General features: G+C 33.4%; 1 protein-coding gene across 2 annotated transcripts in view; it reads left to right on the top strand.

The window, feature by feature from the left end:
- Window positions 1–17,034, top strand: part of LOC123694127 (adenylate cyclase type 2) — a 171,834-nt gene that overhangs the window by 53,033 nt on the left and 101,767 nt on the right. Inside the window, exons 3-5 of one of the 2 annotated variants that reach the window (XM_045639440.1) lie at window positions 2,087–2,293; window positions 10,038–10,166; window positions 11,901–12,095. In XM_045639440.1, the coding sequence (XP_045495396.1) occupies window positions 2,087–2,293; window positions 10,038–10,166; window positions 11,901–12,095 (531 nt within the window). Of the gene's footprint in view, window positions 1–2,086; window positions 2,294–2,389; window positions 2,425–10,037; window positions 10,167–11,900; window positions 12,096–17,034 lie in introns of those variants that run through there. The other variant, XM_045639441.1, reaches the window with a different exon arrangement.

Raw genomic sequence — 17,034 nt, 5'->3', positions numbered from 1 at the left:
TGGCAAGGGATTCGGAAGTGATTTCATTTAAGATTACTTCGGACACTTAGTTACAAAAGTTTTCAATTCATAGATACATTTATTTTTAGGCTGCGATCAAACAGTGCAATATTATTTTAAAAAAATATTTCAGTTTTAGCTAGCCCCTTTATCGAGGAAGGCTATATTATGCTATAATATATCATCACACTAAAACCAATAGGAGCGAAGCAATGCCGATTAAACCGCGGCGCACAGCTAATCATTAAGAAACTAGGTTTTTTCATGATACTTATAAAATAAACATAAAATGTTGTTAACTTCAATTAAATTGGAAATTAATTATATAATTGTACAAAAACAGAACTTGTCATGAGTTACAGCCTTCAGGGCACAGACATAAGTACATAATTTAACATAGATAACCAAAGCTCGAATTTCGTATGCAGTTACTGCAAAACGAATTTTAAACTAGACACGTTGTAGGCACATCTCATAAATATAAAGCACAGCTTGATTTTTCTCACTTCGTCTATATTTTCTAATGTAACAAACATTAATATTTTGAGATCGATTTTAATCATACATTATGTTATAGGTACCTAATTGAAATATTGAATAATATAAAATAGACCATGATTATTAGAAAATAAATTGTATGCTAAATTAATACAATAAAATAGAATTATTAACACCTAGAATAACATTTCCAATACACAAAAATAACAATAAAGATTGACCAAGTATAATATAATTGAAAATGCTTCATACATTTTAAATTTTATTAGCACTTCTACAATTTATTTACTGTACAAAATGGACTCCATAAAACTACTCATCCAGGTTAAGATGGCACCTTCTATACCTTTTAATTGCGTTACCATTCGGATCTTAACTCTCTTGCAAAGGAATGAATACCTTCTCTACTTCAAAGAGAGATCACTTTCCTTTGTCTCAGTTTTATTGCAATACCAGGCTCATAATACGGAAGTCCATTCTTCATTCTTATTAAAGTCGGATTTTCACTAGGGACAGAACATTTAGAGGGTTTGTACATTTCCAAGATTTGTCGTGAAAATCGTATTTGCAGATGGACAGTTAATTTTTAATTAAATGCCTTTACGCTGCTGTCTTTCTTTTTGATGCAATTTTGTAAGGATTTATTTCTCTGCTAACTGTTAAATAAAAGTATGTTTTTAAAAGATGTGTAATTTGCTTGTTTAAAAGATTTGCATTTTAAATAAATAAAATTTTATTAACTCTACACAATATTTATATAAATATGTCTTTTATTCACTAAATTACCTATTTACAGCATTGGTGATCAAATTAAATAATAAAGAAGGAAGTAATTCATTTTTCCACAATAATATCTTTCCTTCCTCTATTTAGAGACGTATCAACCACTCTAACTCATTCCCACTTGAGTTAAAGTTATCGAAAGCAAATATTTTCATTCAAATGCAAAAAGTTATTAAGCGTAAAATTTATAGTCGTTTTTATATTTATACTAGGTTTCCGCCCGCGCGCAGTAAACCCATGCGGGTTCCTATGCAGTTCCCGTCCCCGTAGGATTTCCGGGATTGCGTCATTTTCCCGGGATAAAAAGTAGCCTTTGTCCTTTCTCGGGTATCAAAATATCTCCATACCAAATTTTATGAAAATTGGTTCAGTAGTTTAGGCGTGATTGAGTAACAGACAGACAGGGTTACTTTCGCATTAAATATTAGTATGGATTTTATTAGTTTGCTTTTATAAGCTTTCTTTGCTGCATCAAAGAATTGTGATATAAATGGTTTTGATAATACAATAATTGTAAATAACTAACGCTTTGTGCCGGTTGAATCTCTCGGCAATTCACCCATTTACTTCACCTTGTTTCAGATATATCTGTTCAGAAATCAATTTACTGATTTACAAACCTTACTAGAAAAAAAAAGCTTCATATTATTTGAATGAGCACAATTATTAATGGTTTTCCCTTTACAGTGTTAATTTTCATATTATACCATAACTATATATTGGTTAGACGACTATTTGAACGAAATTTGTTAATAATATTGAAGTTATATTATTCCCACTAACTTAGATCTGAATTTTGTTACAGGATTTATCAGCACAAGTGACAGCGATCACAGCGCTGTCTGTGATCTCGTTCATACTACTATGCGTGCTCGCACTAGCGCTGTTACCGGCGGCCGCTGAGTGGGAGGCGTTCGCGCTGACCGGCTCAGTGCTGGTAACTGTGAGTCTGGGCGCTGGGACGCTGATGGTCACTCACCATGCACCGCTGCCGCTGTTCGCGCTGATACTTGTAAGTTATAGAGTGGGTTTGTGGGTAGGTTAGAGGGGGAAGTGTGTCACTCATTGCTGACCACTAGACTCGATGCTGGTGTGTTGATGGTCACTCACCACGCACTGCTGCCGCTGTTCGCGCTGATACTTGTAAGTTAATGAGTTGGTTTGAGGGTAGGTTAGAGTGGGAGGTAATCACTCAGTGCTGGTAAGCACCACCTTGGGTGCTACTATCACGCACCGGTAGGTAATATGACTTATTATAATATTAGTGACCGAAATTCAGAAATAGGATATTGTAACGTAGTTACTTTCTTTTAAATTAAAATATATAACATACAAAAACAAAACATGAGAATATACTTTACGTGACTCTATACTTTGGTGGGTTATAAATAAATAAATCGGTAGTTTTTTTCGTAAATACGTGTAATTCTGTTATTTCTTTGAAATTTTGCGTGAGTATTCATAAGGATTAAACTTTTAAAAGTTTCATTTCTAAATAAATATTACGAATTTTAAAATCAAATTTAATTATGTTCTAATATGAAATTCTATCAAGCATTAAATTTCTCTAAAGACATATCCCATAGATAATAGTACAAAAACATATCTTTCTATTAAAATGGTCTGAGAAATGCTTTCATATGAATTGGGTAAAGCTCGCGTCAGAGGTTATCACATAGTCGCAGAAGATTGGCTTAAGGGCCATATTAAATATTAATTGAATGTTATTGTACGCAAGATTGGTGTCGAAATGATAAGGTTTCTGTCTTTATATCGAATATATATTGGTGGTTTAATTTAGGAATCTATTAGTTATCATCATCATCATCATCATCATCATCAGCCCATATACGTTCCCACTGCTGGGACACGGGCCTCCTATGAGGGTACAGGCCATAATCCACCACGCTGGCCAAGTGCGGGTTGGCGGATGACACATGTCGTCGAACTTTTTAATTCTTCGACATGTCGGTTTCCTCACGATGTTTTCCTTCACCGTTCGAGCAGTGGTGATGTTACAACATGCGCAGATAAATTGAAAAATTAATTTATTTCCTGCGCGCTCGCCTGGTCTCGAACCACGGACTTATCGATTCGAAGTCCGAGGTCTCACCACTGAGCCACCACTGCTCTTCTATTAGTTATATAATGCTTTTAATTAAGTGAATGTCGTGATAGATAATTAATTTATCAGATAAATTACACGATATATACAGGGTTACTTGTAAAACACCAGCAACCTCGCAGGACAAGATAGCTAACATCATAGGTAAAAACATTTGTTCTATGACTTTTGATGATTTGTTAGATTATATTTTCATACAAAAATAAATATTCATTTAATTTTCCGTTTGAATATTATAAACTCTACGCGCATTCCAAAAATTACGTAAACAAGAAGCGAACGGGAGGGGGAAGGGGGCGTCGCGTCGTCCTTTCGATAATGAATAGAACATAGACTTACAAATGTTAGGAGAGTACAATAAAAGCTTAAAAAATCATTTAAAAATAATTTATTGCGTTATGCCAAAGGTCGTAGATCAAATTATGTTGTTACTTATGATGTTAGCTATCTTGTCCTGCGAGGTTGCTGGTGTTTTACAAATAACCCTGTATATTAGACTCTACAATTGTAGAGTCAAAGAATCGCGTTAAACGTGAACAAAGTTATATATAACACTAGCTAACCGCCCGCGGCTTCGCCAGCTTTGTCTAAAACCTAATAAATTATATACTAAAACCTTCCTCTTGAATCACTCTATCTATTAAAAAAAACCGCATCAAAATCCGTGGCGTAGTTTTAAAGTTTTAAGCATACAAAGGGACACAGGGACAGAGAAAGCAACTTTGTTTTATACTATGTAGTGATAATTCGTTAATTAGGAATTTAAGATTAAAATGCAAATTATAAGATATCAATTTTTCAATGTATTGTAAAAGAGTAGCAGACAGACATGTAATACATAGTTTGTGTAGAACTTTCTATATTTAAGTTTGTGTCTACCGTTTATCTGTATCTTTTAGTATAACAGAAGATTTAGGAAATATTTCTATAAGGAAAATTCATGATACGTAAGCTGAGGTAAAAAATATATACACTCTAAGACCCAGTTTCACCAATATTTTCTAAATCAGAGATTTATTAATCGAGCTTCAAAATAAACATGTATTTTAACATCGTTGTCAACTTTACAGGTTCCACGAAGGAAATTTAAAAGACCATTAACAAATCGACCTTTAACTGAGCGACTCACGAATCATTCATTCGTATTTTAAACCGCCCGAAACAAAATGTCATAGTTGACAATGCCATAGTTTCGCACGTTGGGGCTATTTGTTCTAGTTGTATAATAACTGTCATGTTTGGTAATTCGACTAAATTGAGATGTTCTAATACAGTATAAAATTTAATAATCATGTAGTAACTTTTACGTTTACTGGTTTATATGTCAAACGATTTGGTCGTTACCATGGTTACAAATGTTTGATGTTATTTGGAGATTGTTTTGTTGTGATTTTTCTTGTGTTATTTTAATTTTATTTTGAGTTGAATAAATACAATAATGTTGAAAAAAAATCGCGGTTCAATTTCACTTAGTAGAAGGTAAACTGGATCTGGTTGAAATTACGAAAAAAAATTCGGAGTCCGGAGGAAAGTGGAGAGATCTCATACAAGAAGAGCAATTAAAAAGAAAAATAAAGACAAAGATAAAAGAAAGTAAATTAATAGTAAATTCTTGTTCGTAATAACCTAGTATCTAATTGTTATAACCAATTTATTGAATGATGTTGATAGGTACAATCTAAGGGTACAATAAAAATGTTTTATAAAAACACAAGTTTTATTTATTTAAGTAACATGAAAAATTACATATTTCTATAACAATGTCACATTTAAATTAAATTAGGATCATCATCATCGTCAGCCCATATACGTTCTCACTGCTAGAAAATGGGATTGGTAGTGCTCACTTAATTTAAACACGGTAAGGTATCAGGTCATTATCCACCACGCTATCTTATGATATGTCGGTTTCCTCACAATGTTTTTCACCACTGAGCCATCACTGCACTGCACTACAATAAGCAGTTGGTCTGTAGGTGAAACTGATTGATTCCTAAAACAGAATTTAAAATTAAGATCAGTACATTTCATAATCATGAGGAGGCCTGAGCCTTACCTGAGTAGTGGTGAAGTTTACATTTTAAGTACCTATATTGGTATTCAATACTAGATTTGACATGACGCACAGGATTATTATGGTTTAATTGAAAATGATACAGTACCTATGTAGGAAGGAACCTTTTATGCACATAAATATAAATATTACCTCACGAGATAGTTTTACTTACAGATCCGACGGTTATTCAAGTTTATCTTCAATAAATTGCAATACTTCCAAAACTGATTGTTTTGATAAACGAAATCTTGTACTAAAATCAACATCCATCATATTCTACGAAACAATGACGACGTCTTTATAAATTCTGGGCCGTCGCGGTCGCACTATATAATCCAAATTATACAAAATATCATCCAACACAACTTCATTTTCAAAAATAAAATAGTATGCAGAGTCCATCTTGACAGCAAGAAAACATCAAATCATTTTTTCTAATCGCTTGTTAAAAATTTAAAGAGCCTCTATGCCAGTAATTAAATATGATGCCGTGTTAAGGAAACTAAACCTCGATTAGGTCATGGTGGGACACTCCCTTACATTGATGTCCCGTTAAAAGAGTTAACAGCGTGTTAAACTAACTAACAGAGCTTGGTGAAACTGGGCCTAAAGGTAAATAAAATGAACAATTACGTTCTCCAAATCTTTCCTTTTATTGAAGCTTTTTCAATGTATAAAAATAATTATTTAACGTAAAAAACAAAGGATAAATAGCAATTCGGGAAACCTGAGTTATTTTTGTGATAAATACAGATGCCGCTGTGTTTCTCGTTCTTTTATGAGCGTACATTTAAACTGAAATTATTTCTATTGAAATAAAACGAATTTTATACAGCGAGCGGTGACTCCGCATAATTAGATACATTTGCATAACCTCTCTCAGTTGATGCTCTGAGATTATAAAAAAGGCAATGGTCTTGTTATCTGGATAGGGACGTGAATAATGAAAATTTAAAGGTGTACAGTTATTGCGAAAAAGCGGATATTGATTTTGATGATTTCTAACATAACGCTAAGATTTAACTTTGCCACTTTTTTTTATAGAGGTAGAGAAAAAAACCGTCGCTAAGCCTGCCTGGGCTATTTTTGACTCCCAGTGGAAATTGCACAATTACCAAAATAATTACCTATCTATCAAACCAAATCTTTCTCTACAAATTAAATCGTTCATCTTACTCCCTAATGCCCTATATACAAAATTCAATAAATACACAAAACATAACCATCAATATCTATAAAAGCACATTACATCGATAACACCATCAACAATACTTATCACAGACAGAACTTAACGATATCACGACTTCAATTGCAGACCAATTATGCGTAATGGAAATCATAATCAACACCATTGTACCATGCAATTACAAGTAGACATCTAGGGCCTTCACCACGCCACAATATAAACAAACTAACAGTACGGAAACTACCTACAAAACGTTCGAAAACGCTCAACAAACATGCGAGACCCGTAAGCAGTCGTCGCGGTTTTGACGGTAGCGAGTGCCCTCTTCAAAGAGGCATGAAACGTCTTCCAAGTTAAAATGTCCATCGTTCTACGACTGCGGCGTATAACCACGTCATAATGATAATATAAGATAGAGATTTACAAGTAACAATCCCATTTCTTAAATAGTAGTAGAGGCGTAGGTAATAATTTAAACGAATATGCATAGTTGTCATACTGTTGGTATTCTTACTGTGACCATGTGGAATTGAATTCCGATCCCACCCCGTGTTCCTTTTCTTTATATTCAATTGAATGAATTCCATTTTGAACGTTGATTGCAATTTGCGGGAGCGTGCGGTGTGATAAATCTCTTTGATATGTATGCAAGGTACCTAGCTAACGAGGAGATAGAATAATTTGTCTGTGTGTAGTGATATTTGTGCAATTTTTAAAAACAAAACGTTTATTAGAAGCGTTATTTTAGGTGCTAAGATTGGAAAAGTTTCTAGAGAATATAGCCGTCAGCTTTTTTATTGGATGTTGCATAATAAATTATTATTCTGTGGTATGATTGGTAGAAATAGAAGAACTTGTCTTGGGGATATTCATACAATTTTGTAGCTAATAATCATTATATTGATTCGCTATGATAACTAAAAGTTTCATAGCAATATCATTTAGTTCTAATTAATATTATAAATTACTATCTGTGCCGCGCGGTTTCACCCGCGTGGCTTCGCTCCTGTTGGCAGTGGCAGGGCAAGACCTAAATTTGATGTGGGCAAGACAGATTTCGCGAGGCCCTGTTCTATGGCGACCTGAAGACGGATTTTATAAAAATTATTTTATATATATAGTAATATATCACGTGTATTTATTTTTCGACAAGCGCTCGATACTCAACCAAAAAGCGGCGTTACATGTATTTATTTTTAGTCAAACGAGTACAACTTTTTCGCATATCTTTCATTATTTTTATGTCATTCAAAAACAAACTGCAATCTTTCTGTCTACCTCTGAACGTTTATTATAGTAGTCTTTAATTTACTATAATAAAATTAGATTTATACCAGTATTTTTTTATAAATAAAAAATTGATTCTTTGCTGGTACGAAAAAATACACGTGATATAGGGGGGAGGGGGGAGGCGAAGTCTTAAACCTCACCACGTATCACCAAGGGGGAGGGGGGGGGGGTCAAAAAATACCAAAAAAAATATCATGTGATTAATGGTTGGCCCCTTTGATTGGAACGGGAAGTGTCCCGATAACCGATTGAGCTGAAATTTTGTATACGTATATAAATTGGATAGCGATTAAACATTATCATGACAGAGCTGATTTGATGATGGAATCGGAAGGTGGCCATAGGAACTCAGTAATATATTGACTTAACTTTATCGAGTTTGGGCTCGTTTGATTCGTGTTGAAAAATACACTAAAAAGTATTTAAATACTATTGCAAACTAAATTTGAACAAGTGATAACTGCATTAAAAACAATCGACTTCAAACTTGCACTTGCAACATTTACAAATACAGACAAAAATGCTTATAAAATAAAAACTGGGCCTATCCGAATAAAATTTTATGGGACCAATTCGACACCATCCCACATCGAACAAAAAAAGAATCACGTAAATCAGTTCAGAAACCTCGGAGTAATCGGTGTACATACATATAAAAAAAATATACCGGCCGAATTGGTAACCTCCTCCTTTTTTTGAAGTCGGTTAAAAATAGGTACACAGTAGCACATCTAAAATAATAATATGTAGTAATTAATAATATCAAATCTTTTTTATTTTTTGCTTTTCCGTTTTTGAAGTCGGTTGTTTATAACGTAGTTATTTTTATTTTATTTTATTCTCGCTTTAAAAAATTTTGAGGCGCGAGGCCCCTTGTACCGCGAGGCCGTAGGCGGTCGGTGGCCCACGTCGCCCACGCCTTACGCCGCCTCTGCCTGTTGGTCTTAGCGTGATGATATATATTATATAGCCTATAGCCTTCCTCGATAAATGGGCTATCTAGCACCGTAACAATTTTTCAAATCGGACCAGTAGTTCCCGAGATTAGCGCGTTCAAACAAACATAAAAACAAACAAACTCTTCAGCTTTATAATATTAGTATAGATTATATTATACTAGAATCAGCATAATGTATACTCACCCTTCTACGCAGTTAAAAAAACCGGAAAACTATTTGAATTTCTAAAAATAACAAAGTTTTTACAGAAATATCTCAAGTTCAAGCATCTTTTTCCGTACATTTTATATTATTTTTATTCCTTGCAGCAAAGTTTTAATTGTAACCATTATACAAACTTTTATTTCTGCTCAAGAATAAGTCATCTTTATTTCTTGTACCTACCTTCAAGCAATTGTAAATATTGTTTTAGAAACTCGTTAACAAACATTAAAGACACTATTTTAAACTTCTTTCTATCATTTGTAACTAGCGAAAATGAAAATGTCTTTGGTAAATATAGAAAAAACTTGATAAATTAATATTATGTAGAGTTCATATTCAGCATAATAGTGTGTTATATTTTATAAAATAGATCTTAAAACCCTAATTATTACATTTCAATTAAAACCTATTGTCTACTTCCTGAAAAAAGATAAGTGAAAGAGCTAAGTATAGGTAGATAATGTTATAATAAATTTAATAAGCGTCTTTTACTGAAAGTTAGAAGTCCCTTGTGGCATATACATTTAATGTTTCGCTGATAGAGTTTCTTAATTAGTTGCTCAGCCTTCTATATCCTGTAACAGACAGACATACTTTCGCATTTATATTATTTTTACAAGTTATCCTATATAATATCTAGTGCAATAAAAACACATCATAATCGTTCTTCGTAGTAATAAAAGCACAAATAAATAATATTTTTGCTGATCTTCGGGCTTGCTACTCTTTCTTAATCTTTATAGTACTTTCTTGTGTTTAATCTTACATTACTGTATACTGTAAATTATACTATGGGTACATTAAGTTAGTTAGTGAATAAGTGAAATTAAGTATTTTAAACTAAGTCACCCTGTAACCACGCTCAATGTAAAAAATTCGCCGAGATAAATCGCGATTTCAATAATAAAAAATATATTTAATAAATTCTTCTTGCAGATGGTGCACACAATGATGCCAATCGCGCGGTCGATAGCGCTTGTCATGGCGACTGCCCTCACCCTTGCGTACATGGGCCTTGCTATAGGCCTTGGACCGCAGGGCCAGGAGGCGCAGTTTTATCAGCAGGTTAGTTAGTAGCAAATGATATAATGTGTTATTTACTGAAGAAAAAAATATATTAGGTGTTGTTTTTAAATATTTTTGAAGTTAAACTTCTTTAGGCGCGTTAAGAGTAAAATTTCAAGATCGCGTCATGGCCATACCGTCACGTCATGAAGTAAGGCGATGATTTTGGTATCTTTGAATCTTGCCAAAGAAGTTTTACTTCGGACACGTGCGCTAGCAGTTCGGCACACACGGCCTTTCTTCAATCATCTATTTTATTGTCATTAAAAAAAATTAAATACCTATTCATTTTATAATTCAGATTATTCACAACATTAGTTATTACTCTTCCTATATGATAGTGCCGACTAATATTGATTTAATAGTATTGTAATAAACCTTTGCTGGTCCTATAATTTTAGTTTGCAATTTAAACCGAACTTTCCAATAACTTTCTTGTAAATTAATCTAGTATCAGTAATAAATCATCGAACCGAAAATCTATTGAGAATTTCCAATTCTACAAATTGGAAGTATAATGATAGCGATCTTATTTAACAAGCGCCTTGCAATAAAATAAGCAATGTTCGAGGAGGCAACGTTGCTACGATTTTTTTACAGGCGCTTTGAATTAGAATTATCTTCCTGTTTCTTTACCTATTGAAATTCTATCCAAATTAAACAATTATACAAGATTTAAATTTATTGGAATTACGAACGGATGTTATTTTTTTTACCTTAAGAAGGTGAATACAATTTAAATAATATTTTTTTAGCTCATAACGAGTACTTAGTACTATCTACACTAATTTTAAATAATGTAAAACACACTACATATCTATACTAATATTATAAAGCTGAAGAGTTTGTTTGTTTGTTTGTTTGAAAGCACTAATCTCGGGAACTACTGGTCCGATTTGAAAAATTCTTTCGGTATTAGATAGCCCATTTATCGAGGAAGGTTATAGGCTATATTTCATCACGCTACGGGCAACAGGAGTGGAGCCACGGGAGTGAAACCGCGCGGAGCAGCTAGTATTCATATAACTCTACTACTCTATACGCTATCAATATATGAAATACTAGATTTCTGCCCGCGGCTTCGCCCGCGTTCGCAAAGGAAAACCCGCATAGTTCCCGTTCCCGTGGGATTTCCGGGATAAAAACTATCCTATATGTTAATCCAAGTTACCCTCTATATGTGTGCTAAATTTCATTGTAATCGGTTCAGTAGATTTTACGTGAAAGAGTAACAAACATCCATACATCCATACAAACTTTCGCCTTTATAATATATATTAGATAGGATTTATTTTGTACTTCATAGTAATAATCTCGATGGAAAATATTTAAAATTTATTTCAGTAGGTCAACTTTAACGATGATGTATCGAATCCGCCCATAATTCAATTTGATTAATGTATGTATTTAATATGGAATATAAGTTTTATTTTGCAGTTCATATCGTATTTTAAATAATAGTATATAAATTAGTAGTTTGTTGTATCCATAATATTTTAAATGTCATAGTTTGTAGGAAGAGCGTTAGGCACATCAAAACTGCTGAACCAATTTTGATGCAACTTGGCACCTAGAGCTTACTCTTTACGTGTGATTGTTACAAATAAGCTTCTTTTTTATGTTTGTCTGGCGTAAACTACTTTATTCCTGTGTAATAAAGGCTATTTTTATTTGTTTTTACCCCATCATTATTTTACTTTATCCCGGGTCACTAAAATACACATTTGCTTACAGCTAATATGCGAACTAGCGCTGCTTATGTCAGCGAGCGGTATTGGCTTGTACTACCGCGCGCTGACAGAAAGGGCACATCGCAATACCTTCGCCGGGACACGTACTTGCCTCGAACAAAGGGTCAAGTTGGAGTGTGAAAGGGAACAGCAAGAGTCGCTGCTGCTGTCTGTGATACCGGCTTATATAGCCGCTGAGGTAAGTTATTTTTGACGTGACAACGTCTTATAATTCGATAAAGCCGGCTGCACGAAAAAATATGACTCATGCGGCGTTACCTCGCTCTGACTCATCTGAGGCGTTCCATCTAAGGTTTGAAGTGCGAGCGAGAGCGCGGACGAGCGAAAAAGAAGCACAATCGGACGTTGTCACGTTCAACTATCGTCAGTAAACCGACTTTACAGACAACCAATTTTTGTTTATATAAGAGGAAGCATCAGAGTGGAGATGTCGCTTGTTGTACAGCATACGCATCAACTATGCTGGGAACTGGGAACTGAGGGTCTGTATTTATTTCTTTATTCCGTGGTACCTATTTGAGTAACAAATATTATGTGACATGTGAACTAGCCCTGCTTATGTCAGCAATCGGTATATCCCTATACTATCATTAATACCCGCTTATATAGCTGTTGAGGTAAGTGGTATTTCAGAATCATATATGCCCGGTTCCTATATTCAACGGATCGTCATAGTATCAAAGCTACTATCCGTTTTTCTAGAACTAACTACGAGTCGTTATTACCGTTCCACAATTTTATTTCTTGACGTGCTATCGACGGACATCCGTTGGTCATAAAAATACCGAGCCCTCTTCACTCACAGATGTGCGTTTCGTTATAAGCCAAATTGAAATTAAAATAACACAAAATTCAGGACAAAATAAGTTAAATATACAGCCGAATTATAAACTTTAAGAATAAAGTTTCTTATTAATAAAGAACTAATACTAAAGAACTATATATTTGTAGACATCTGCGTGATAATTTTCCTTCTAAACAACCTAATGCGTTACACAGAAAGCAAAAACGGAACGTTTTTCTCGCGCACGCGTGCATTGCTTGTCAGTTGTCAAATTATTGTCATTCATTGTTGATTGATGATTCATTGTCAAGTTTTATAATTAAAGAATAACAATACAACGACCATTGTTTATATATTTATTAAAAATGGATATTACGCCGGTAAGTACGCCTTTATATTTCTTCTTTAAAATCGTCTGCCGCTTACTTTTTGCTTCGGACACTTTTAAAGTCAAACATATATTTCTGTTACAGAAATCGAAGAAGGCTATGAGTAAAGACGAGATTGCTCAATTATTATAACCAGTAAGGAGACTAATGCTTCTACGAATAAATTAAAGGATGAATGTTGGACTTCGTTGACCAACACATTTAATGCAAAAATTGGGCAAATACCTACCAGGAAAACTTTTTATTTTCAGCCAAAAAATTCAAACATAATAAGGATGATGGACAAATATTATGAAGAAATAATTGAAATACTGAACACACAATAATTGAAATACTGAACACACAATAACTAATTAATTTTTGTATATTATTAAGCAATATATCTAGACATACGGTAGAAAAAGAATTTGTTAGGTAGTGCTAAATGTAAATCTTATGTAAAAAATGTATTTAGTTCAGAGAGCCTATTACAGCGTTAAGGAATATAATATAGAAGATGATAATCGATGGAGGGTTGTCGTGTAAGAATCACAGGACAGTTCTTTGGCATATATTATGTAGTTACATATTACTATGTAAAATTAAACTGTAATAAAGAAATAAAACTTTTATTCCATTTTATTATGTACTTTTATTTATTATTTATTATTTACAATACAATGTTTAAAAAATTGATTTCTACATTGCAAACATAGACATACATATAAATATACTAGTGGTCCGCCCCGGCTTCGCCCTTGAAATACTGAACACACAATAACTAATTAATTTTTGTATATTATTAAGCAATATATCTAGACACACGGTAGAAAAAGAATTTGTTAGTGCTAAATGTAAATCTTATGTAAAAAATGTATTTAGTTCAGAGAGCCTATTACAGCGTTAAGGAATATAATATAGAAGATAATAATCGATGGAGGGTTGTCGCGTAAGAATCACAGGACAGTTCTTTGGCATATATTATGTAGTTACATATTACTATGTAAAATTAAACATAGTTATAAAGAAATAAAACTTTTATTCCATTTTATTATGTACTTTTATTTATTTGTTATTATTTACAATACAATGTTTAAAAAATTGATTTCTACATTGCAAACATAGACACATATATATACTAGTGGTCCGCCCCGGCTTCGCCCTTGGTACATGTTTATGTTTTCTTTCCATAATAACCATCCTCGTACTTCAAGGAACATTATAAAAAAATAATTATCGAAATCGGTCCACCCGTTCACGCGTGATGCCGTGACCAAGGGAAATAGGTCTGCCACTGATATCGATATTGTGCCTAAAGCATAGAACCTCAGCGTCAACAGTAATTGATGTTATGGAGATACCCCATGATTCCTGAAATGACAACATAAATTAGGTATGTAATAAGGTTAGACGTGTTTGGTATAATATTAATGCCTCCATTAAACTAACCTGGCTCCTTTTATTCGTACGTCTGGATAAATTTCAAGAAGTAATTGTTCAACAGATTCTTTATCAAGTCGAAATCTCAATTGAAATTCGTGAGAATCCAGGGTCGCAAAAAAATCCACTCCTTCTCTATAATATATACTCTTTCACGCCCACTATCTTCTTCCGAAATTCGATATAATATTAAACACTTCTCTATCACTATCTGAACTCCACATTTCGATATTGGAGCGGAAACAATGAAATAGTAAGAATTTAACCGCCCGAAATCGACGGGTAAACAAAATGCTATACGAATAGTAACTTTGACAGCATAATGACATTAAAAATATTTATAGGAACGCGATAAACTGTCTTCTCCATACAATATGCTTACCGTTCGTTAATAGTAACCCTCCCATCCGTCAGTAGGAAGCCGTCGGTAAGTTGCTTGACGAGACGTTTTTTATAGGAACGATTTTCGCTTACGCTTGGTTAATTATACTACTATTCGTAAATAAAACGGATCGTTTTTCAAATATAGGAACCGGGCAATAGACAGTCAGCATGTGTATAAAAGTATAAGGTGATATGCGAAATAGAGATGCCAATGTCAGTGAGCGGTATAGGCCTATCCTGTCAGTAAACCTGGCTGATATAGCTGCGCAGGTAATTTGTATTAGATAACCATTTTACGGACAGTCAACGTATGCATAAGTCTATAAGTTGGTACATGCGAACTAGCGATGCTAATGTAAGCACCGGGATAAACTATTGCGCGCTGACAAAAAAGGCCAAGATTTAAGCAAGTTTCTAGATAAATAGACTGTGGATCTGACTGTCAGTAGGACTCTTATTAATTATTACCTTTTCCTGTTTTATGATTTTGGTTTTGAAATATAGTGGTAAGTAAGGGAGTTATTTGAAAACAACCCACATGAAACTACAGCAGAAAATGCATAAAAAAACACATCATTGTTGTACAGATAATAAACTATGAAATTAATTGTAGTTTTATCACGAGAAAAATTAAAAAGAAAACATTATCTCGTATAAAGCTACGAAAACGTGTAAATGATTGCACAAGGAGCAAAAAGCTTGAAAAATGCCTTTGATTAAACTCTAATCTTCTAAGACATGCTTAGAATTTTCTTAATTATTCCCTTTGTACAGGTACTGAAGCTCAGATGCTTAAATTTCTTTATAATTACGTTATAAAAGTGTTAAAAAGAAGAGTTGAGATTCATTCTAGCGTCGTCAAAGGAACAGTAATTTATTATCGTGCTAATTTTATGCAATTTATTTCAATTTTAAGGAAATAATGTAACGTAATTATTTATCAGCAAGAGGTTTTTGTCGAATACAATAATATATTTCATAGGTAGGTACGAACAATGGAACGAGCCGTTACAATGTGAAGATCTAATTTTGACTGCAGAGAGATATTAATTTATTTTACAACTTTTTTTACAAACCTTTCGAGTGTTCAACATTTAGTTAATGGGAAATCGTATTAAACTTCCTGAAAAAGCTCAATGAATAAAAAATTGTTTGTAGCACATTCAGTGGTATCCAACTATATCTCTTGTAAAATACTACCTATATACATACTACTACACGTTTAATATTGTTATAAATTGTATCTCTCATTTGAATATTCATCCTTTTAATCTTCACATGTTTAAACTTTAGGTTTTAGGCTTATCATATTCATCACATGTTTTCCATAAAACAACTTTCTCTACGTAACAAAAATACAGTTGAAATTGTTATCAGTCTGCCCCACTGTCCTAATTACTGAACAAACACTGTCAGATGATAAAATGTCAGTCACGAATGACAGCATTTTGTGTGTCATGTCAAATTTGGTCAAATTAGTGTTAAGTTTAGTACACTGTGCAAAAATAGATACAATTGAAAGTAATCATAGTCTTATAAGATTTAAAGGTGTAATCTTAGATGCTAACATTATGGAGCTGAAGAGTTTGTTTGTTTGAATGCGCTAATCTCAGGAACTACGAGTTCGATATGAAAAATTTTTTCAGTGTTGACTAGCCCATTATGCTATTTAGGCATTTACCTATTGAGGAAGGCTATAGGCTATAGTATTATAACATTAAGACAAAAGAAGAAAGGTTTGGCGCAGCTAGTTGTTATTATAATTATAGGCAGAAGGTAAAGTGACTTATTTTAAAGCGTTTAAGAAAAATTATGTAACGTGTAACATAGCAATTATAAACTATTACACGAACCATAGTATTAATTATTATTTATTATACCATACGGAGTATACTGAACCATTAACCTCCTGGGGCCTGCGGTCATATATATATTACATAAACAATAAAAAAATATTTCAACGCCATCTTTTGCGTATATGCGCGAATAATACCTCAAATCGATGTAGTGGTATGTCATCCACTATACTAAACGGTTTTTGGTTTTATAAGTGACAGTGATTTGAAGTATTCTCATTTCGAAGTTGACGGTGGCTGTGCGACGGCAAACACGTGGTCAGTAATCTTATATTTCTAGTGGAA

Source organism: Colias croceus, chromosome 9 (assembly GCF_905220415.1).
Source record: "Colias croceus chromosome 9, ilColCroc2.1".
Taxonomy (NCBI): domain Eukaryota; kingdom Metazoa; phylum Arthropoda; class Insecta; order Lepidoptera; family Pieridae; genus Colias; species Colias croceus.
The sequence above is the reverse complement of the archived record's forward strand: the minus strand, read 5'-3'. Positions and strand labels throughout refer to the sequence as shown.